Here is a 22,873-nt window from a genome sequence, read left to right on the forward strand (position 1 = left end):
GAGCTCCCGGATGGCTCAGTTGGTTGGAGCGCGTCCTCTCAACCACAAGGTTGCCGGTTCAATTTCCGCAAGGGATGGCGGGCTGTGCCCCCTGCAACTAAGATTGAAAGGACAACAACTTGAGTTGGAAAAAGTCCTGGATGTACACATTGTTCCCCAATAAAGTCCTGCTCCCCTTCCCCAATAAAATCTTTAAAAAAAAAAAGAAAAGAAGTCACTGCTAATGCTTTCATCCTCAAAGTGACGTAGTTCCTAGAATCAAGCCTTCCCTCCTTCCAGACCTGTAAAATATTCTAGATGCCAGCGACCTCACAAATTGACTTCATTTCTCTTACCAGATTTGCAGAATAACTGAGTGGATGGTCTGGCCTCTTTCTGATAAAAAGTCATACACTACGTGGGTGGAAAGAGAAAAATAACATGATGTATGTGGATATGATCAAGGGTAAATAACTCATCCCACAGGAGAACTTGATCATGAAACTAGTACCACAGTAAAGTTACTGGTGCCAATGCTACTTTCTTTATCTTAATTAGACATGACAATGACAGGCAGGTGATTACCTTATATGCTCATGAGGGTAGACGTGTTTTCTCATTCTTTCAGAAGAAATTTGTTGTATAAACAAGCCCCTAAGCTTGTTTGAATTGTGGCAAGTAGATGTGGATTATTTGTTCTGTGAGCTTGCTACTTTCCAGATATAAGCTATCGTCAAAAACCACTGACATTCTGATGAAAAGTGGATAATAATGTTTACAGTATTAACAGCTGCCAAGAGCTGTACTATGCCTTTCCTGAGAGTTCCAAGGGCTTTTATATGCATCATTTCATTAACATGCCTGGATTTTTTATTTACAAAATGCTTCTCAGGAGAACAAGAAAAACAATAGCAGCTACCTGTTATTGAACTACTAGGTGTCAGGTACTAGGCAAGGCACCTGGCATAGATTATTTATACAACAATCATGCTGAGTTGGTATTCTTAGTCACATTTCATAGACAGGGCAACTAAAGCTCAGAGAAATGACACAGGTTGCCCAATGTCACATCACTAGTGTGGTTTAGCTAGGATCAAACCCAAGTCTCATTCCATTATGCCACAGACATCCAGGATCTCTGTTGAGGGGTGCATGACACACTTATTAGATGTCTACATTTCAGTAAAGCTCCAGATAGGGGAACAGAGATGAGAAGAGTGCCTTTTCAGTTTTGAGCCTGGTTGTCTCTTCTCTCAGATTGTGAGAAAACTGAATTTAATATCATTTTCTCCACATGTTCTGCTGTTTTCTTTAAAATAATCAGTATTTTTAAGAGCTAACTTCAAAACAGACCTCTCCCAAGAAGTCTTCTTTGATTAGCTCTAATATGTAACTCTACTTTTCCCTGTCTTTCCAATATAACACTTAAGCAAATTTCCCACTGAAAATGAAATTGATGGTAATTCAACATTTATTTATTTTTTATTTATTCTCAAAGTAAAGTCAACTTAGCTACTTTTAAACAAATCAATGCATCTTTACAAAAAGGAAACATTATTTTTTGCCTAGTTTTATTTCCAATTCAGACACTTCAATTCAATTTTTTAAATGCTGCTATTCTTTTTCATTTAAAAATGTTTAGTTCAAAAATCTTTATGCACTCCTCCTATGTTTATTGCAGCACTGTACACAATAGCTAAGACATGGAAACAACTGAAATGCCCATCGGTAGACGACTGGATTTAGAAACTGTGGTACATTTATACAATGGAGTATTACGCAGCCATAAAGAAGAAAGAAATCTTACCATTTGCAACAACATGGATGGACCTAGAGAACATTATGTTAAGTGAAATAAGTCAGACAGAGAAAGATAAGTACCATATGATCTCACTTATATGCAGAATCTAAAGAAAAGAATAAGTGAATGAACTAATCAGAAACAGTTTTGGAGACAAAGAGGAAAAACTGAGGGTTGCTAGATGGGCGGGGGGGGTGGGGGTAAGGGGGTAGGTGAGGGGATTAGAAAATAGTCAGTAACCACAAGATGGCCACGGGGTTTGAAAATTAATCTGGGGAACGTAATTTAGTGGTTACCAGAGGGTAAGGGGGGTGGGGGGTGGGAGATGAGGATAAGGGGGATCAAATATACGGTGATGGAAGGAGAACTGACTCTGGGTGGTGAACACACAATGTAATTTATAGATGATGTGATACAGAATTGTACACCTCAAATCTATGTAATTTTACTAACAATTGTCACCCCAATAAATTTAAAAAAAAAAATGTTTAGTTCTGTAGGGTATTATTTTTCAGTTGTTACTTTGTAATTGTTCTCTTGTTCTTTAAAGTGCATGTTTTTTCCCCTCTGCAAAATAGATTTTTAAGTTCCTTAGGCAGAGAACATACTTTATCATTTTAAGTTCCTTTTAAGGCAGAGAACATACTTTATCATCCCCAATAATGCCACAGCACAATGATCTGCATATAACAGATATTCAATATTTGCTGTTGTTAATTGTCTGCCTACCAATATAAGGCTTTTATGTCATTTAAACAGACAATGGGCTTGAGACAGAACCATAAGCTAAATACCTTCTCCAGGCAAGAGCTTTCTGGCTGAGTATTATGGCACATAAAGAATTTACAAAGTACAGAACACATTAAAATTACAACTAAATTATAGAACAATTAATCTGGAGAACCATCTGCAGTCTAGCTGAACAGAATTTTTATAAATAAAGATATAAAGAAGAAGCTATGTCAAGACTGGTAGGAGGGGCAGAGGCTCGAAATGGGCCAGCCCCAAACCTCCATGTGGCAGTTGAAAATTAGGAGGGATATCTCAGTCACAGAGGTTCCCCACAGAGGAGCAAGGGACCCCAGGCTCCCTAGCCCGGAGTACTGGTGCCAGAAAGAAGAGTCCCCACAACATCTGGCTGTGAAAAACAGTGGGGATTCCAACCATCTGAGTCGAATGGAAGGCTTCGGGAACCTCAGATGTTCTCTTAAAGGGCCCACACAAACTCACTCTCAGGCACTCACCCTGGCCTCTAGCAGAGGGACAGTGACTCAGGGGGACTCGTAGACATACAAGGGGAAGACTGAGGTGTGTGGCTTCAGGGTGTTGGCTAGAAGACAGTCACCATTTTCCCTGTGTGGGGTCTTTCTCCCGTGCACCAGCAGGTGGGTGCCATCTTTGCTTTGTTGAGCTTTCTCCCCATACAGCCAAATCTGAATCTGAATTGGTCTGGTGAGCTTGGCTTGCTCCATCCTGGTAACTCACTGAGACCCTGCCACACCCAACTTCACACAAGGTTTTATCAGCTGAATCTTATGGGAGCCAGCAACTCACAGCAGGCCTCAGTTTTCTTGACTTTTTGCTAAGCTACCCCAGACCTAGTACTGGTGGCAGCCATCCTTGGTTCATGGTGTGGCCTCTCCCATGTGCCTCCAGCTCTAGCACAGCCAGCAACCAACTGCAGATTACTTTGTAGCTCCTACCAGGTACTCCTGGATAGTCACAGGCAGTGGCTGACCTGGGCCTGCACTGGAGCCCCTCCCAAGAATCCCCAGAACCAACATACTTAGAGTTGGCTTTAGACCACAGTAGAGCACAACCCAATTAGCCCCACTAGTGGCACACCAAAGGGTGGTCTCAAAGGGCACCAGAGCTCACTGGGGTAAATCCCACTCTGTGTAGTAAGACCCCCTCACAGCAGCCCATAAGCTGTGGACATGACCAAACCCCGCAGCCAGTCAGTCTGAGGGTCAGTCCCACCTACTGATGTGCCAATAGCAATCACGGCTCAAATATTACAGGAGGGCACACACAACCTGCATGAGGGATTCTCCTGGAGCAACCAGTGCAGGTGACCAGGATGACTGTGCCACTGGGCCACTTAGCCTACTAAGGGCCCTTAGTTGGCTACATAAGGCCATCCAGCAACACTGGGAGATGTAGCATATCTACCTAACACATAGAAACACAGAGAAGCAGCCAAAATGGGGAAACAAAGAAATACATCCCAAATGAAAGAACAGGAGAAAACTCCAGAAAAAGAATGAAACAACATGGAGGCAATCAACTTACCAGAGACAGAGTTCAAAGCACTGGTTATAAGGATGCTCAAAGAAGTTACTGAGAACTTCAACAAAGAGATAGCAAGCATTAAAAAAGACATAGAAACCATAAAAAAGAACCAGTCAGAAGTGAAAAATGTAAGAATTGAAATAAAGAGTGCACTAGAAAGAATCATCAGCAGACTAAATGAAGGAGAGGATCAAACTGGCAATTTGGAAGACAAGGTAGCAGAAAACACCCAATCAGAACAACAAAAGGAAAAAAGAATTTTAAAAAAAATGAGGATAGTTAAAGAGACCTCTGGAACAACATCAAGTGTAACAACATTTACATCATAGAGGTATCAGAAGGAGAAGAAAAAAGCAAGGGATTAAGAACCTATTTGAAGAAATAATAACTGAAAACTTTCCTAACCTGGTGAAGGAAATAGATATACAAGTCCTGAAAGCTCAGAGAGTCCGAAACAAATTGAACTCAAAGAGGCCCACACCAAGACAAATCATTATGAAATTTCCAAAGGTTAAAGACAAAGAAAGAATCTTAAAAGCAGCAAAAGAAAAGCAGGTAGTTACCCACAAGGGAGCTCCCATAAGACTGTCAATGGATTTCTCAACAGAAACTTTGCAGGCCAGCAGGGATTGGTACGTAACATTCTAAGTGATGAAAAGCAAGGACCTTCAACTAAAATTACTCTACTCAGCAAGGCTATGATTTAAAATTGAAGGAGATATACTTTCCCAGACAAGAAAAAGCTAAAGGAGTTCATCACCATCATACCAGGATTACAAGGAATGTTAGAGGGACTTCTTTAAGACAGAAAAAAAATAAAAAATATGAATAATAAAATGGCAATAACTAGATATCTATCAACAATTACTTTCAATGTAAATGGATTAAATGCCCCAATCAAAAATGGTGGCTGAATGGATAAGAAAACAAAACCCTTACATATGTTGCCTACAAGAGACTCAATTCAAACTGACACACACAGACTGAAAGTAAAGGGATGGAAAAAGTTATTTCATGAAAATGGAAATGGAAAAAAGAAAAAGCTGGGGTAGAAATACTTATACCAGACAAAATAGACTTTAAAACGGGCTATAACAAGGCAAAAGAAGACCCAGTAATCCCACTTCTGGGTATTTATCTAGAGTAACCCAAAACACTACTTTGATGGAGCATGTGCATTCATATGTTCATTGCAGTATTATTTACAATGGCTAAGATGTGGAGGCAGCCTGAATGTACATCGATGGATGAATGTATAAAGGGGAGGTGGTACACATATACAATGGAATATTCCTTAGCCATGAAAGGGAATGGATTCTTGCCACCAGTGGCACATGGATGAACCTGGAGGGTATTGGGCTGAGTGGAGTAGGTCAGACAGAGAAAGGCAGATGTGATGTGATTTCACCTATATATGGAATCTAAAGAACAAAATAAACAAACAAATAAAACAGAAACACACGGATAGATACAGAGAATATTTTGATGGTTGCCAGATGGGAGGGAGTTTGAGGAGGTAGGTGAAAAATGGGAAGAGATTAAGAAATACAAATTGGTTGTTACAAAGTAGTCATGGGGATGTAAAGTAAAGCATAGGAAATATGTATAGTGCCAGGTGAGTACTAGACTAGTTAGGGGGATCACTTCTTATATTATACAAATGTCTAACTACTATGCTATACACATGAAATTAATATAAAATTATACTGAATGCTAACTGTAAATGTAATTGAAAAATTAAAAATGGGGGGGAAGTTGAAGGGACTAAGAGGTTCAAATTTGCAGGCAGAAAACAAATAAGTCCTGGGGATGTAATGCACAGAATGGGGACTAGAGTCAATAATATTGTATAGCGTGGTACGGTGTCAGATGGTTGCTGGACTTATGGGGATCACTTCTTTAGATATATAAATGTTGAACAACTATGAGGTACACCTGAAACTGATATCATATTGTACGTTAACTATATTTTTAAATAAAAATCTTAAAAGAAAATTTTAAGGAAAAAAAAGAATTTACAAAGTACAAAAAGTAAAAGTGAGCTAATATGTTTTACTGGTGACACCTAGAAAGACACCTTCATTAACTATGTTTCAGCCCCTACATAAAGAGAAGCAAAGGGTAGGATGTGTGGGCACAGCATCAAGGCTCTTTCACTGACTTTCATGAAGCTTCACTAGCCAGAAGAGGCAAAACCACTCTTCCCAACCTCGAGTCCCACCTTTTCCAGTTAACAAATGTCCTTAGCTAAGACAGCTACACATATTAGATTCACAGTTACCATATTTCCAAACAATAGCCATATCAGAAGCTTTCAAACTAAGATTAACAGGAGAGGAATTCAGAAGGACCTAGAGAGAGGCATGGCACAGAGAGAAACACAAATGCTAATGGGAGAGGAGGCAGAGTGCCGGAGACTTTGCTGATGCCAAAGAAGGAGAGTGAGACCCAAATGCATTTCCAAATCTAATGCTCAGTGAGCAAGAGCCTCCAGGGACCTGTTCGTAACCTCTTTGCCCTCTCATGTCCTTGCGAATAAGTATCACAATCTTCATAATGAAGTAGGGAGCCTCTGAGCATTGGAGAGAAATCTGATGATTGGCAAGAAGGAAGAGGCAGGGTTGAGCTCTCCTACCTCGTAATATTTGCCATCTGAATAGCAGCCGCAACTGTGAGGCAGGATGCAGCTCTTGCCATTGAGGACGTAGCCTGCATCGCACTGACAGCCCTCCACACAGTAGTGGTTGCAGTCACTCTTCAGGCGGATGGCAGCACAGCGGGGCTGGCAGACACTCACGCAGCTCTCGTAATGGCTGTTGGGAGGGCAGGTGACAGCTGAAACAGAAGACACCAATCAAGACTTGTACAATCACTAGAAGTGTAAGGTCTTTTCCTGAGGCCGTTGCTCACCCACTCAGGGAGATGGAAGGGGTATGTGGGGGGGGAACAGAGGAGGGGGTAGGGTGGGGTGAGTTTACCACCTTTCCTGATTGATATCCTCTCTGTTTATGGAAAGCCTCTGACTTATTATTGCTTAAATCATGGACCAAAGAGCAGGTGAAGGTAACTGTTCCTCACATAATCTTTGTCCTCTCTTCAGTCTGTTTTTTTGAGATCCTTTAACCTGCTATCTCAAACTCACCTCCCAACATGCATCTTGACTTCAATTAGGCAGTCCCCTTGATGGATGCCCAGGGCACCCCACATCCATTCCTATTCCTGCCTTTAGGTCCTCATTCACGTATTTAAAAAAAAATTTTTTCAATTACAGTTGACATTCAATATTATTTTATATTAGTTTCAGGTGTACAGCCTAGTAGTTAGACATTTATATAATTTACAAAGTGACCCCAGCCCCACAATTAGTCTAGTACCTACCTGGCACTATACATAGGTATTACAATATTATTAACTAGATTCCCTATGCTTTACTTTACATCCCTGTGATTATTTTGTGACTACCAATTTGTACTTCTTAATCCCTTCATCTTTTTCACCCAGCCTCCCAAAGGTCCTCACTCATATTGTTCTCTCTCTGAATGCCTTTCTTTATCCTCTCAGCCCATCTAAATTCCCCATTGTTCAAGTCCCAGGTAGAGTGCAATCTTATTCATAAACTCTCCACTCTTATACCAATACTAACAACTCACCTTCATCTCAGAACTTCCACAGAATTGTTTTCTAAGACAGTAGTTTATAAACAGTAGTCCCCTGAGCAACTTGATTTCTAAGAAGGCAAATGTGCATTCTCTGTGTGTTGTATGTGCACATGAGAGAGAGAGAGAGAGAGAGAGAGAGAGAGAGAGAGAGAGAGAGAGAGAGAGAGAGAGAGAGAGAGAGTATGTGTGTAGACTGATCCATGTCAACTATGTTCTATGCAGATGATTTATGGAAGGCAGTTACGGTCCTGGTGAAGACATGGGCCCTGGAGCCAGATGTAAGAGACCAGTTCCAGTCACTTAGCCTTTCTGGTTCTCAGCTCCTTAATCAGTAAAATGCAGATACCCACAGCATCACTTCATAACTTGTTGGGAAGGATTAAGTGAGTCTATGTGCTTAGAATAGTGCTTAGCACCTAAGTATTCAGTAAGTGTTAGCTAATCATTAAAGACAGGTTTGCTTAAAAGTTTTACAGAAACTTATTTTAATAGATGTATATGAAAAACACAACTACTATTGTGTAGGATTTTCTACTCAATACCATTCAGCTTTGAATTATTGTTTTTGTACTGCTGCATGATAAATTGTATGTGTTGATGATGACACTGCAGTGAACATCCTTGTACACATATTTTTGCCCTCATGAGTAAGTGAATCTGTACAATAAATTCCTGAAAGTGGAATTACTGGGTCAAAGGGTATGTACATTTAAATTCTTGATAGATACAACTGAATTGCCCTCTAAAGAGGCTATGCCTCCTACCAGGGCTATATGAGGAGGTTTATTTTTCCACATCCTCACTAACTATTTATCAACAAACATCCTGATTCTTGGAAATATGAAAGGTTAAATGTTATAGCTATAAGGAATTACTATCCAGAATGTATAGAGAACTCCTAAAACTCAACCACCAAAAAAAAAAAAAAAACAACCTGATTCAAAAATGTCTATTCAAAGGACTTGAATAGACATTTCTCCAAACAAGGAATATGAATGGCTAATCAGCACATGAAAATATGCTCAATATCACTAATCATCAGAGAAATGCAAATCAAAAGTACTACGAGACCTCTCACCCATTAGAAGGGCTACTATTAAAAAGCCAGAAAATAGTGGGGCGGCTGGGTTGCTCAGTTGGTTAGAGCGCAAGCTCTCAACAACAAGGTTGTTGGTTCAATTCCTGCATAGGATGGTGGGCTGTGCCCCCAGCAACTGAAGATTGAAAACGGCAACTGAACTTGGAGCTGAGCTGTGCCCTCCACAATTAGATTGAAGGACGACTTGGAACAGATGGGCCCTGGAGAAACATACTGTTCCCCAATATGCCCCAGTAAAATTTAAAAACAAAACAGAAAATAGCAAGTGTTAGCAAAATGTGGAGAAATTGGACCCCTTGTGCACCACTGGTGGAAAAAGTAAAATGGTACAGTTACTTGGAAAATACTATAAGTTCCTAAAAATATTAAACATGGAATTACCATGTGATCTAGCAATTCCACATCTGGGTATATACTCAAAATATTTTAAAGAATTATTTCAAAAACATATTTATACACTCATATTCATAACAGTATTATTCACAATAGCTAAAACATTAGAAACAGCCCAAGTATCCATCAATGGATAAATAGATAAAGAAAATGTGGTATATACATACAATAGAATATTATGCAGCTTTAAAAAAAAGGAAATTCTGCAATATACTACAACATGGATGAAACTCGAGGACATTATGCTAAGTGAAATAAGCTACCCACAAAAAGATAAATATTGTATGATTCCACTTATATGAAGTACCTGAAATAGTCAAGTTCATAGAGACAAAAATTAGAACAGTGGTTGCTGGGGGACGGGGAGGATGGGGCTGCGGGGGGGATGGAGAGCTATTGTTTACTGGGTATGGAGTTTCAGCTTCATAAAATGAAAACAGTTCCGGAGATGGATGGTGGTATTGGTTGCACAATATGTACTTAATACCACTGAACTATACATTTAAAAATGGTTAAGATAGTAAGTTTTGTCATACGTATTTTACCACAATAAAGAAATTGAAAACAATGCTATATCAGCAATATCCCTATTTAGTTTGCGTTCTTTGTGAGGTTGATCATCTTTTCATTTGTTTATAATCCATTTGTATGTCTCACTTTACTAATTTCTCCTTAGTGTTTGGGCCTATTTCTGGACTTCTTATCTTTCTACTGGTTGGTCTTTCTGTTCAAATGACTTGAATAGACATTCAATTTTAATACCTGGGAAGATATACTACCAATTTAGAAATGTCCATTGTTGTTTTAAGTATGCTGGTATGCTGGTCCTATTTCCCAAACTAGACTATAAATTTCATATTTTATACTTCTGAGTCTTCCATGGCACCTAAAACAGTGCTAAGAACACGGAAGGTGGTTAATAAATATTTGACTCTTGAAGACAAAACTAAAATTTCTCATACTTGTTTTTTCAACCCAAATGAAATAATGAGAGCTGTGAATGAGGATGGCTCTACACCTGGATTTCTATCATGGTCACAAATGTGTCTCTTGCCATGGCCAGTGGACTGATTTAGCCTTTGTCCCCAGGTGGGTGGGATGCACGGATTGCCTGAACACTAACGCAGTACAATGGAATGGACAAGGGCTTTGGAGTCAGACTGACCTGGTTTGAGTCCTGGCTCGGCCACCTTGGGCAGGTTACTTACCGTCTCTAAACCTCTTTTCCTCCTCTGTGAAATGGGCATAATAACATCTCCCTCATCAAGTAGTTATTAAGATAAAATGACATGAAATTTTGCAAAGCTTCTAGTACAGTGCCTGGTGCTTCAACGATAGTTTCTGCTGTTACTAGCAATAGTGGTTGGAGTAGCAGTAATAGATTTTTTTCCTTTTGGTTATTCAACAAGAGTTGATTAGATCTGCCGAGAACTATGTAGGAAAACCCCTAATTACCAGACTCTGAAGCAGCAAAAGCTGCCTCTGATGAAAGGGAAAATGATATGCAACCTCAACTGGCCATTGCCCAGGTGCCAGGTACTGGGTAGTCTGGTTTATGAGACGTCATCACCTTTCATTCTTACAATGGCTGGAAGATACCTCCAGACCCGATTCTACGGAGCTGTACACCCCCTACAGCGCCAGGGGCTTCCCCAGCTCCCCGGAGCCCCTTGGCCTGACCAGGGTCAGAAAGGTAGCATTACACCTTGGGAGAACACTGACTCTGGAGCCACTTTCCAACTCACCCAAGCCACTTTCCTTGGGAAAGTTACTCATTTCTCTGAGCTTCAGTTTTCTACTTTAGAAAATGGGATTATTAATATAGGTTGGTGCAAAAGTAATTGCGGTTTAAAAGGTTAAAAACAATTGCAAAAACCACAATTACTTTGGCACCAACCTAATAGTACCTACTTTACAGGGCTGCTGTGAGGAGTGAAGATGCATATTGCACTTAGAATGGTGCCTGACACATAGTCAGAGCTAAGTAACTGTTATGCATTTATTATTTTCTTCTCTTACTGTACTTGTATTATCTAGTACTTTAAGGTTCTGAAAGAATGATAGGCTAGGCTGAACGAATTTTAAGAAAGGGTCACTAATTAAGACAATTTACCTCTGTTTCCCCCTCTAAGCCTATTTGTTCAACTTGGGTGAAGAAGTTTTCCAAAGCATTTAAAAATAAGGTAATTGAGTAATAAATTATTTCGTTGGTAGGAACTGCTAATATCATCGAAATATTAAGGAACACCAGCATTCTACTTTGTTACCAATAAAGCATTAAGTTTTACAGGAAATTCTGGTTTAACCCCTTTTCTCCTGAAAAGCACCATTTCAACCTGTAAATGGTGGATTGGATTAATTATTAGTAGAATGGGGCGAAGGAGAGGATGTTAGTTCTGCCCTTATATCCCAGTGTTTAAAATCACATCAAATGCAGTTACAAACAACTATATTGAAGACAGACTTTCTGCATTCACCCATCTCTCAGAGTGAATGGCTGAATTGGGACTCAGTCTCTCAGAGCTTTCTTCTGCTTCTGAACTTCAAAATGGAAAACTAAGCTGCCTCCAACTGTTTCCACCCCCATCCCCACCCACATACCATCTTTAAAGTATAATTTTTTCCCCTTACTTTAGCTGTCATTGCCACCATTTCTTCAAGTGTTCTCTTTTGGATGTTTGCCCCCTGTCCTGAAACGTCAAGGTAGGGAAAGGCGTAACTGTCTTGTGATGTATATTGTGAGCGGCTGAGGGCCACAGGGTTGGGGTTCAAGGCTAAGGGCGAGGCAGGACAGCCTCTGCTATCAGCGCCTTGGATCCAGCTCCCCATTACTATGTAGAGAGAAGCCAACCAATGTCTGAATAGGACTTTGAGGAAAGGAGACAAAAGGGTTGCTGGCAGAGGGGCAGGAGGACAAGAAAAATGGTCTTTACATCCTTTATGAAAAAGTCTCCTTTTCAAAAACTGTTTCCTCATCCTGCATGATTTTCAGCCCTGTGGGTCCAAGCTCTGGAAAGGTGGGGAGACCTTCATCCTCAGAGGTTATAGGGGTTTCCTAACTCAATTCCTTTTCCTTCCCATGAGTGACAAAAATTGAGACCCATAATTTAAGGTGAGAGTTCTTGGTATTGCCCCTCTCTAAAAACAATTCTCTATGATTTCCCTGCTCACTGCAGCTAGAAGTAATGGTTTGGGCATACACTATGCCCCACCCCTCAGTCATCCCAGAGAACAGTTCGGCCACCACGGCATGGCTGTGAGTAAAAAGGGCCTGCTTGTAGTAGCTGTCAAGAAAGATCAGGCAGAGGGTTCTTTTTAAAACTTTTTCCCCATCCTGTGCCATTTCAAGGTCCTTGGCTCCATGACTTTGTTTCCTGATTTGGAAAAAGGCAAGCTCTCTGGTCTCACTGTGCGGACCCTAATGAATCCAGGGTTGCTCTGGGGATTTATCCAGACTCTGACTTTGTTATAGATGTATTTATTTTACTGATGTCATCAAAGGTCAATTAGTCTGGAAAGTCACTCTTACTGGCATCATTTCCCCAACCCCTCACTCAAGGACTGAGCCTGGATGAAATGGTAGTGGCATCTTTTCCCTCCCTCTCCCCAGTTCCTCCCACAATCTACATGAATCCAATTATGTGGAATGTAAACTAACTGTGTAAGCATTAAACTACAATACTGCTTCTGGTTTTTAATCCAAATCTCCTTTTTCCAGAATGCAAATAGAGGTTTTTTTTCCTCTGGGACCCCTGCTGTATCACTTATTTAGAGCTCTATGCATTCAGCATCAATTTGTAGCTTTTTCATACAGTTAGGTCTAAAAAGAAATTTGCTATAGTTAATGAAATTGAGATGGGAAAACAGACTACGGCAGATTGGCCAAAGACCAATAGTCTTTTCCTATTGTGATGTGCTAAATGCAGGCAAATTATTCCAGTACATAGTATACCAGTACAGTGTATGGGTCAAGAGCATGAACTTTGTGGTTAGAATGTCAAATGTGGACTGCAACTGAGATCGCATAACTAGGCAAGTTACTTAACTCCTCTGAGTCTCAGGTTCTCCCCAACTAATTGGGTTATGGAGGACAATAAATGAGATAATGTTGATGAAGTGTTTAGCACTGGGCTTGGCTCACAGCAAGCCATTAATATAACAACAATACCGTTTAGCATGCATAGAGTGTGCTGTGCTTTCAATTACCTAATTTGATCTTCCTGATGTTTCTGGAGCATAAATGGTATAGACAGCAAGATTATCACAGTACTATCGAGGAAAACTAAGAGCCACGGAAGAAAAGTGAAATGCTCCAAGGTCACGCTGATCCTTAAGGACAGAGCTAGGCTAAAATCTAGGGTCTATAGTTCTTTTTCTAAAGGTCTTAACATCTTGCTATGTTTCATAAGCTCAAAATCTGATACATGACATATGTGGATCAAACAGAATAACACACTTAGAGAAAGCATGTAAACTACCAGTAGAACGATGGGCCCATGAGGTTCTGGAAATAACTAACTAACTAACTAACTAACCAACCTACTCACTTTTCCCCCTTAGTCCTTTGTTAGAATTTTATTGTGCACTTGCTGAGTCCAAATACCATGTATGGTGCTCTGTGCTTTATATAAGCAATAGTATTTCGTCCGCAAAGCAACACGTGAAATAAGTGGTATTAACCCCATTTCATAGATAAGGAAAAGGAAGCTCTGGGAGATATACATCTTGTTTCAGATAACAAATTCAATTCCAAAATGCATATCCTTACATTGCTCTGACACCTATGGAGATGAAGACTGACCTGCCTACACCAATCAAGACACAAGGTGAGCTAACAAGAAGGACTCACAGCAAGAAGTGTAATTCCTCCAGCCGGTCACTGCGATCCCCTGAGTCTGGCAGGTGCTGGCATAGTTCTGCAGCCAGCTGCAGGCAGTCTGCACTGCACCCCCATCGATACAAGAGTCAAACAGGCAGTTTTTGTAGAAGAAGCTGGGGTTGACTTTGCTGTGACACTTGGTGAAACCAGCATTCTGGTTGGGGATCAGGCTGCACAGCTGTTGCACCTTTGAGAAACCTTCCACCTTGGCACAGGAAGGGCAGCGGTCCCCACAACCAACCTGGCAAAACGTGTCCCTTTTCACCCAGCTCTGCCCAAATTCATTGACACTAGATGCAAGCACACCCATGGGCATTTCCAGATCATCATCGGGGTTGCCGTTATAGCGGCCACACAGGCCATAGGTGGTGTTCTGCATGTTCCGAGGGACCGTGATCGACAGGAAGGTCTTCCAGTCATACACAACCTTCAGGCCAAAATCAGTTTCCACCACCACATGGAAGCCAAAGGAAAAGATATTTATCTTCCCTTGTCCCAACTTCAAGGGCAGATACAGCCGTTCATTGTTGACCTGTAAGAGAAAGAGGGTTAAAGGAGAGAAATTCCAGAGATCTGCCAGCTCTTTTCCTAATGATTAATCTTTAAGAAGGAGTCCCAGAGAGGGGATTGAGCAGGTAGAATACAATCTTTGCATTTAGTATTGTTTATGTCAGTCAACTACTATTATTAGGATTTAAACAGACTTAAATGACTATCCTTTGTACACTAATATACCTATTTATTTCAGAGCCTTCTGTTTACATAGCATTATTTCCCCGAGGACTTCAAATTGTTTCTTGCAAGTTAATAAGAGGGTAATAAGAATTCACTGAAAGTTTAGACTAAACTACCTAAACCTGGAATGCCTGTGTTTTCTATTTCCAGCTCTACTGTGGATTTATTTTAAGCAAACCCCAATTTAAATATATGTGTGTGTGTGTGTGTGTGTGTGTGTATAGTTTGTTTGTTTGTTTGTTTTTTCCCTTAAAGAATGACTTCATTTGCTGTTCCCTCTGCCTAGGATGCCTTTCTTCACCTATCAACATCCCTCTCATCCTCTAGACTCTGTTCAAATGTCGTATTTTCTATTAAGCAAGATTATCTGAGCCTGTGGTCAGAATTAATCACCCCCTTGTTTGGGCAACCAGAATACATTATTTGCACTTCTCTCATATTCTTCGCCACCTTCAGCCAAGATCAAATGTATGCACACTGCTATTGAAGCACATATCATAATTTGCCTTATATTATTATTGGTTGTCTACATTTGTATCTCACCTATAAGATTATGAGCACCTTGAGGGCAAGACCCACACTTTATTGCTCTTTATACCCACGTTCCCCTGGCTGTCCGCTGGGCACACAGCACAATACCTCGCACAGAGATGGCACTTGACACATGTTTCCTCCCATATAGTTTTTTTAATTCAGAAAACAAGGAAACCTCTTAATGTACAACTCCAGAGCTGCACTCTCCTTGAACCATTTAGATTCAGATGAGCCAAATCCTATAACCCATGGCTGGGTGAGTGTGTGAGGGAAAACAGATGGCTTTGAGGGTAAGAGGAGAGCTGATCTTCCATGTGGGAGCAGTAGGTACTGCTCCTATGGGATATTCTGAGATTGCTCTCTGAGCAGAAATATCTTCCCTCCTGACTTCACAATCTCTCTCCTATCGGATACTCCTCCCCCACCCCCACTGCACCACTTTAGTTCAGACTGTCGTCACCTTTCACCTTGACCACTGAACGCCCTCCTAAACTGGTCTCCTTGCTCTGGCGTTGCTCTTCCCCTCCATTCACTCACAATGCCACTCCAATATTTCTTAATACAATTGAACGCAGTTAATCCAATACGCAAAACCCTCTCCATGGCTTGAATAAAATGTCTGATATGCTTAGCATATCACACAGGTTCTCCAGGAGCTGGCCTCTGCCTCTCAGACCCAATCCACTTACTTCCTCCACTCCAGCAATATCCAACACTTTGCAGTTCCCCAAATGAACCAAGTTGCATCCTACCACGCTGCCATTTCCTTTGCTGTAAGAGTGATGGTGCTTTCCGTGTCCTGCCTGAGGCCCCCACCCTCAGCCACTGACTATGGGCTAATGATAACTTATAGTTGGCCTTGGCTCCATGGCAGTCACTTGACCCAGGAGGTTATGACCCCTCATTCCTACCACCCCTCCCCATCCTAAGGGTAGCCCTCAGTCATTGACTGACCAATACAAGGGACCAACCCCATGTGTTGGCCATGTGCCAGAGCTTCTGGTGGCCCATACTGAAGCTCATCTCCAGCTCAGAGCACATCCTTGTTGAGCTCTCTTCCTCTGGTGCTTCCCTCCCTTTCCCAAAAATGCCCGTCTCAGACAATGTTGTACTTCCCCCGTCCCCCTATGGGGCAATACTCACCCTTTAAATTTCAACTCAACTATCTCCTTTTCTATGAGTATTTTTCTAGGCAAAATTCATTCATTCATCCAGTAGATATCACTTTTGCATTCCTGTGTGCCAGGCACTGTATTAAATGCTGGAATAAAGCACAGGGCCCTTTTCCTAGGAGCCCATAAGTATGTGGAGTGACAAGTACATAAACAGATAATAATAACATCTGATCAAAGCAACAACAGAGTTAAATAGATGCATAGGCATCAGACTCAGCCTGGGGACAAAATTGCGATGCCTGCAGAAGATGAAGCCCACACCTCGTTCTAAAGGATGAATAAATGTTGGCCAGTCAAGAAGGAATGAGATCAAAGAAAAGGGAATTCCCAAGAAAAGGGCAAGAGAACAGAAAAAAAAAAAGAACACCTGATAAATACGAAGAATTACAGCAATTTAGTGCCACAGGAGCATAAAATGTGACTTTGGGAGTGGTGGGCAATGAAGACGGAGAGGTGGGGAGGGCTTGGATCATGGAGGGCCTTATATGCAATATCACACATGTCACAGAGGCCTTTGAGAAACAGCCTGAAAAAGACACATCATTTTGCAAAAAAGGAATCATCATTGATGTTAATAAGAGAACTTCAGTAGTATAATGAGGCCAGAAGTCAGATTGCAGAAGTTAAACAGCAAATAGGAGATTTGGAAGCAGACATGGCTCTCTCCAGGTGTTTGGGTAGAAAGGGGAGGAGAGATTGGATAGAAACTAGTGCAGAATCAGGGTGAAAGTTCGTTTTAGAATGAACATGTTTATGGGTTAAAGACACAGGAGGGACCGGGGATGACAGATGAGCATGGTGCCTGAAACGTAGAAGGTGACGAGGACACTGTGACAGGTTACTGCAGTGACTGGGTACAGAAGAGTGGAAGAAGGAGGAAGATCATGCCTGATGAGCACAACTTTCTCAACAGGAGGTCCGGAGATGAAGTGACTTCTATGTAAACACAGAAGACAGATATGGAAGCTCACTGAGAGAAGTTCAGGCCAGGGGGACTCCCATCTGCCTTGAAGACTCACACTAGTACACTAAAATCTTTGCACCCAAAGGCTCCCATGTACCGGCTTGCTTCTCCTCCTGAGTTTCGCTGTGCTTTATATTCTTGTCTACTGGGTGCCAAGCAGGAGGCAACACCTTGGGGAGGCAATCTAATGGGATTGATGTTAAGGCTTACAGATTCTGTCATTGCCCAGGAGAACCCTGAGAAACAAATGCCCTCTGACTGACACAGGCAGGCCCTGCAGCTCCGTAAATGCCACCTCCATCCTGACATCACTGCCCTGCCTCTCTGTGAGTGAGACATAGAGAGAAAGAGGGAACAAAGGGATAGGAGGCAGAGAAAGGAAGAGGTTGGTATTAAAGCAGAGCCTGATAGACGGAGGAGAAAGGCATAGAGGAGGAAGAGAAGAGGGCATGGGGATTAGTGTGGGGAAATGCATGTCAGATATTTAAGAGTTGGAAAAATGCCACACGTTTGCTTTTTAGTAAAGAACCTTCCTTTAAACAAGTGGCCCTGATCTGCTTCTGCAGCCCGTTCAGCTATCCTGAGGTGCCCTCGTACCCTGCACCCTGCTCCCCCTCTGGGCCTTCATTGATACTCCCTTTTCCTAGAAAGCCCTTAACTCATTCTTGGCCTCGCTCAGGGCTCAGTTCTGGGTCGTCTTTTCAAGGAAGCATCCCCGGAAGCCCTCCACTGGCTTAGGTAATCCCTCTTCTGTGCTCCTATGACCCTCCATGTGTCAGATTTTTCTAGCACTTCACATGACATCTACACTCCCTGAGAACATGCCTGTCTCTCCTACTAGACCCTGAATTCTCTTATGACATGTTAATTCATTTTTTACCATCAGGGCTTGGCACAGAATAGGCATCAATATAAGCTCATCAAACTAATTAGAGCTAGAGTGACGCTCAAACCCCCATTCTTCTCTGATGGTCACAGGTTTGGCAATCAGTGATCAAGACATCAGCTGTGAGTATCCTGAAAACCGTCCCCTTGGCCTGGATCATGATGGACTTGGCTGTGCTGAAGGCTGGGGGATATGGAGAGACAGAGAGAGGCCATCTCTACTGAGCTCTGCCTGTAGACAGCAATATGTGGGCTGCTGCCGTGTCCTGGCAGCGGCTCACCTTCTGTTGCTCAGCCCCATAATCCTGTTTGGTTTATAGATAGCATATTTATTTCTAGTTTTCCTTGGCTGAATGTATTTTCCCACTCCCTCCACTACTGCTTAATGCAGGGAAATGTCAGAGTCATAGAGGGACTCTGTGCCCAAGGAGTCACTTCTATGTCACCTCCATTTCTGAGAGCACCAGCAATGACCCAGGGCTCTGTACTATTTTGCCTGGCACTTCATTGCACACTGTCATTATGATGGCCATTATTATTCTCTCAGGAAGAAATGGTGACTAATAATAACATCATTGAAAAACACATGCAAATCAATCAACAAGCAGGTCTTGTAATGCATATTAATAATTCAAAGTAAATGGTAAATCTATCCCCCAAGCCCTAAAAGAAAAGAACCTTCAGTGCATCCTAAACGTGGCCTTCCTGTCAGAGATCTGAAAGCTATATGCTCTGTTCCCAGCTTGGGCACTTAGGATATCTGTGTGACTTAGAAAGCTGAGCCCTGCCAAGGAGTCCCCCTCCCTTTTAATCAACTCCTCCTTGATGCTCACTACTCTTACTTTCTAATTACCCCCTGTTGTGGGTTGACTTGTATCCCCAAAGAGATATGTTGAAGTCTTAACCTCCAGTACCTGTGAATGTGACCTTATTTGGAAATAAGGTCTTTGCAAATGTAATCAAGTTAAGATAAAATCATATTAGATTAAGGCGGGTCTTAAATCCAATGACTGGTGTCCTTAAAAGGAGAGAGACATTTGGCACAGAGAACTAGGAGACACAGAGGGGAAAGGCCATGCATGTAAAGATGGAGACAGAGTCAGAAGTGATGCTACCACAGCCAGGGATTCTTTACAAAGACCAGAAACTAGGAAAGAGGCCTGGAACAAGTTCTTCCCTAGAACCTCAGGGGGAGCATGGCCCTGCTGATACGTTGATTTTGGACTCCCAGCTTCCAGAACTGGGAGATAATAAGTTTCTGTTGTTTTAAGCCACCGAGTCTGTGATACTTTCTGAGGGCAGCCCTAAGAAACTTGGACACCCTTTCCTTTCCATGTCTTTATGGGAGGAAGGTTCCAGCAGTGTGGCTCCCATGACTCTTGACTTTAGTCATGAGTTCACTGCATGAGATTAAAGCAGGACACATGCCTGGAAGGTGAGCTGACCCATTAGTCCTTAGCCCTAAGGCAAAGAGAAAGAGAGTGAAACACTCAGTGGGAGGAGGGAATAGCTATAATAAAGGAGAGAAGGGATAGCATTGAACAAGGATAAGTGCCCATAAAGATCCAATAGGTGAAAATAACTGGGTCAGAAAACAACATGTGTAGCCCCAGATGTCTATATACCTAAGTGCTGAAAGCATGAAACACAAGGCAGAAAATATGATTTCATAATACATTGGATGGGTCAGGACCTATGAACAGATTGTATTTTAAAAGAAGAGAAGAACCTGAAAGGTAGAAAGGTGGAAGACTGTTGAATGTCAAGGCAATAAGGAAATGCATGAAAATGAATAATTCTAAGGGTAGGGAGACATCAGACAAGGAGAAAAGGACAAACATGATGCAAGCCACATGGACAAAATGATTAATACATTTTTTTAACACATATGATGAAAATGGAGCACAGGGAAGTTACTATAAGGGACAGACATCTCTTAGAAACTTTACGTAGCTAAAAGCAAAGCATCTGATATATACCGAATTTGCCTCATTGGCAATTTAATCTCCCAGATTGCTGCCAAAGGGACCAGCAGCAAAATGAAAGTCATCGGAGAGGAACCTTAGAAGCAAGGGATTATTATGTCATCTCATTCACTTACTTAACAAATGTTTTGAGTGCCATTACATGTAGGGCACTGTATAACTATTTAACATAAAGATGAATTGGTTCCTGCCCCAAGAAGCCCACAATTAGGACTGAGTGAGTTAGACATCAACATCACACACAAAAAGTACAGTATTATTAATGCAACAATGGATATAGTACCAACTGCTATGAAGAAGCAGAGAGGAAGACAATCAGGGGTTTAACCATAATATCCAAGAAAGTGAAGAACGGGCATAGTGAGACCTCTCCCTTAGATGCTAAAGCGGCACGTTTTCCAATAAATGTGCAAGGGAAGACAGTTTACAAAGCTTAGAAAGCTCTCTTTGTCAGAGCAAGAGGTTTCGGAAATGCTAAGGAAGAAAGAACTCAGTAGTGTTGCTAGGGAACTCTTTAGTAACAGATCAGAATTTTAAAGAGAATGTACACAAGGAACCCCCTTAGAGATAATTTATGCCACAGACCAGTGAGGACAATGCAGAAAGGCTAACACCTAAACAAGCTCCTCCAAAATGCTAAGCCAGAGGCTGTTGGCTGGCTTGTTTGAATCCAACCTATGCTCAGAAACAGTGGCTGGGCCTGCTGGTCTGATGTCCTTGGGCCAAAACAGGAGTGCACAGAACTCCTTAAATACAACTCGGTCCAATCTTCAAGGTCGAGGAAGTGAAAAGGTGGGAAGGGTAAAAAGAGGGAACCGAAGCCTAGAATAGAGAGATTGTAGGAGAGCCCCTGAGCACTCCAAATGCTTGCAAGACTCTCAAATTCCTGACTCCTGTGAGAGTCAACAGGGAGACTAGAAGAGGGACAAAGAGGCCAAAGCAGGCAATATCATTCTGATCCCTCCCAAAAAGGGAAGGAGGTGGATTAGACAATAGTACCAATTATAGACGCCTAATCCGTGCTGGGCATGTGTTCTCTTTGACAGATGGAGTGACTGCCCAAGGCTGCACAGCAGTAGCCAAGCTGGGATTCAAATGTAGGCCTGTGCTGTCTCCAAAATACTCTGATACGATATGAAAGGTACTTAGAGCTGGCTTTGCTCCTAATTTGAAGCCTCTGCCTTGGGCAAATCATTTTTCTCTCTGAGGTTCAGTTTCCTTATCTGTAAGATAAAAACAAAACAACAACAACAAAAAAAACCCAGAAAACCTCCAGGGCTCCCCTCTGCTCTAACATCCTATCTATGCTTTTCCTTAGAATCTGAACCAGGCTGATGCAGCCGCAGCCTGGCTTGCTGACCCAGGACCCTCGTCCTCACATCCCGTGACTCCCTTCCTGGAGTCTGGCCTGTGACTACTCACCAACACCGTGTGCTTATAGGCCCTGTGAATCACTATGCTGTAGCCAAACATGGTCACGTCCACCTGTTTGACCCACAAGGCAAGTGACGGGTCCCGGTCCTCGTTCTTGGCTGTGACGATGAACTTGGGGAAACTGTCTGAGCTTGGCCTGTTTCCTGTGGTGCACAGGATGAGCGGGCAGCTGGTCTGGAAGTCAAAGGGGTAGCCATCAAAGGTCAGGTAGTGGCCATAGCCCGAGACAATGCAGGAGGCATCGGTGCGGGCCTGGCAGTAGTACAGGCCGCCCTCCTCCATGCAATACTCATCATCCTTGCAGGGGATGGTCTCACAATGGACGCTGTTGTCTGTGCCGTTGCAATAACAGAAGATCTGGCAGTCCAGGTCCACCCAGAAGGTCTCATTGGTGGCAAGTTGGTGCCCCTCAAAGTTGCAGCCACACTCGCTCCGGGTGACACACTGGCTGCCTTGCAGGGCATAGCCCTCATCGCACTGACAACCCTCAGAGCAGCTGTCCACACAGATAGGGCCCAGGGCCAGGGTCTCACAGGTCTCCGTACACGTCATGCATTCCTCAAAATGGCTGTTCTCCGGGCACTCCAGAGCTGAGGGTGGTCAAGGAGAAGACAGGCTTGAGAAAGGGACAGAGGTCAGAGACAAAGTGTGGTTGCATGCACGTGTATGAATGTGTGTGCTAAGTGTCTACTCTTATTTGTACAGCACAATGAGCTTGAGGAATGCTATATCATCCTCCTTGGGGGTGATCAAAGGCTCGGTGAATCCCCTCACCCATGCTCCTCTAGTGCACTTAGCTGTCTTTCCATGTAGAAGATTCCAAGACTTGTGATGAGCCTGTACTGAGCTCCCACTACATGCCAGGCACTGTTCTAAACATTTTAGTGTGAATTTTCTCAACAACCTGGCACGTAAGGAAAGTCTTATTATCCCTACCTTATAGATGAGGAAACTGAAGTTCAGTGATTTAACTTAATCCAGCTAATAAATACTGGAGAGAGATTTAAATCCAGATCTCCCAAGTCAAAGACCCTGGAGAGAGTGTCCTGGAAAAAATAA

General features: G+C 42.3%; 1 protein-coding gene across 1 annotated transcript in view; it reads right to left on the bottom strand.

Moving 5' to 3' along the window:
- Positions 1-22,873, bottom strand: part of TECTA (tectorin alpha) — an 87,232-nt gene that overhangs the window by 28,981 nt on the left and 35,378 nt on the right. The window contains exons 11-13 of the mRNA XM_033097891.1: positions 21,803-22,404; positions 14,073-14,634; positions 6,708-6,907 (exon numbers count right to left, since the gene is read on the bottom strand). Coding sequence (XP_032953782.1) covers positions 6,708-6,907; positions 14,073-14,634; positions 21,803-22,404 — 1,364 coding nt within the window. The remainder of the gene's footprint in view (positions 1-6,707; positions 6,908-14,072; positions 14,635-21,802; positions 22,405-22,873) is intronic.

This window comes from Rhinolophus ferrumequinum, chromosome 25, assembly GCF_004115265.2.
Source record: "Rhinolophus ferrumequinum isolate MPI-CBG mRhiFer1 chromosome 25, mRhiFer1_v1.p, whole genome shotgun sequence".
In the NCBI taxonomy this organism is placed as follows: domain Eukaryota; kingdom Metazoa; phylum Chordata; class Mammalia; order Chiroptera; family Rhinolophidae; genus Rhinolophus; species Rhinolophus ferrumequinum.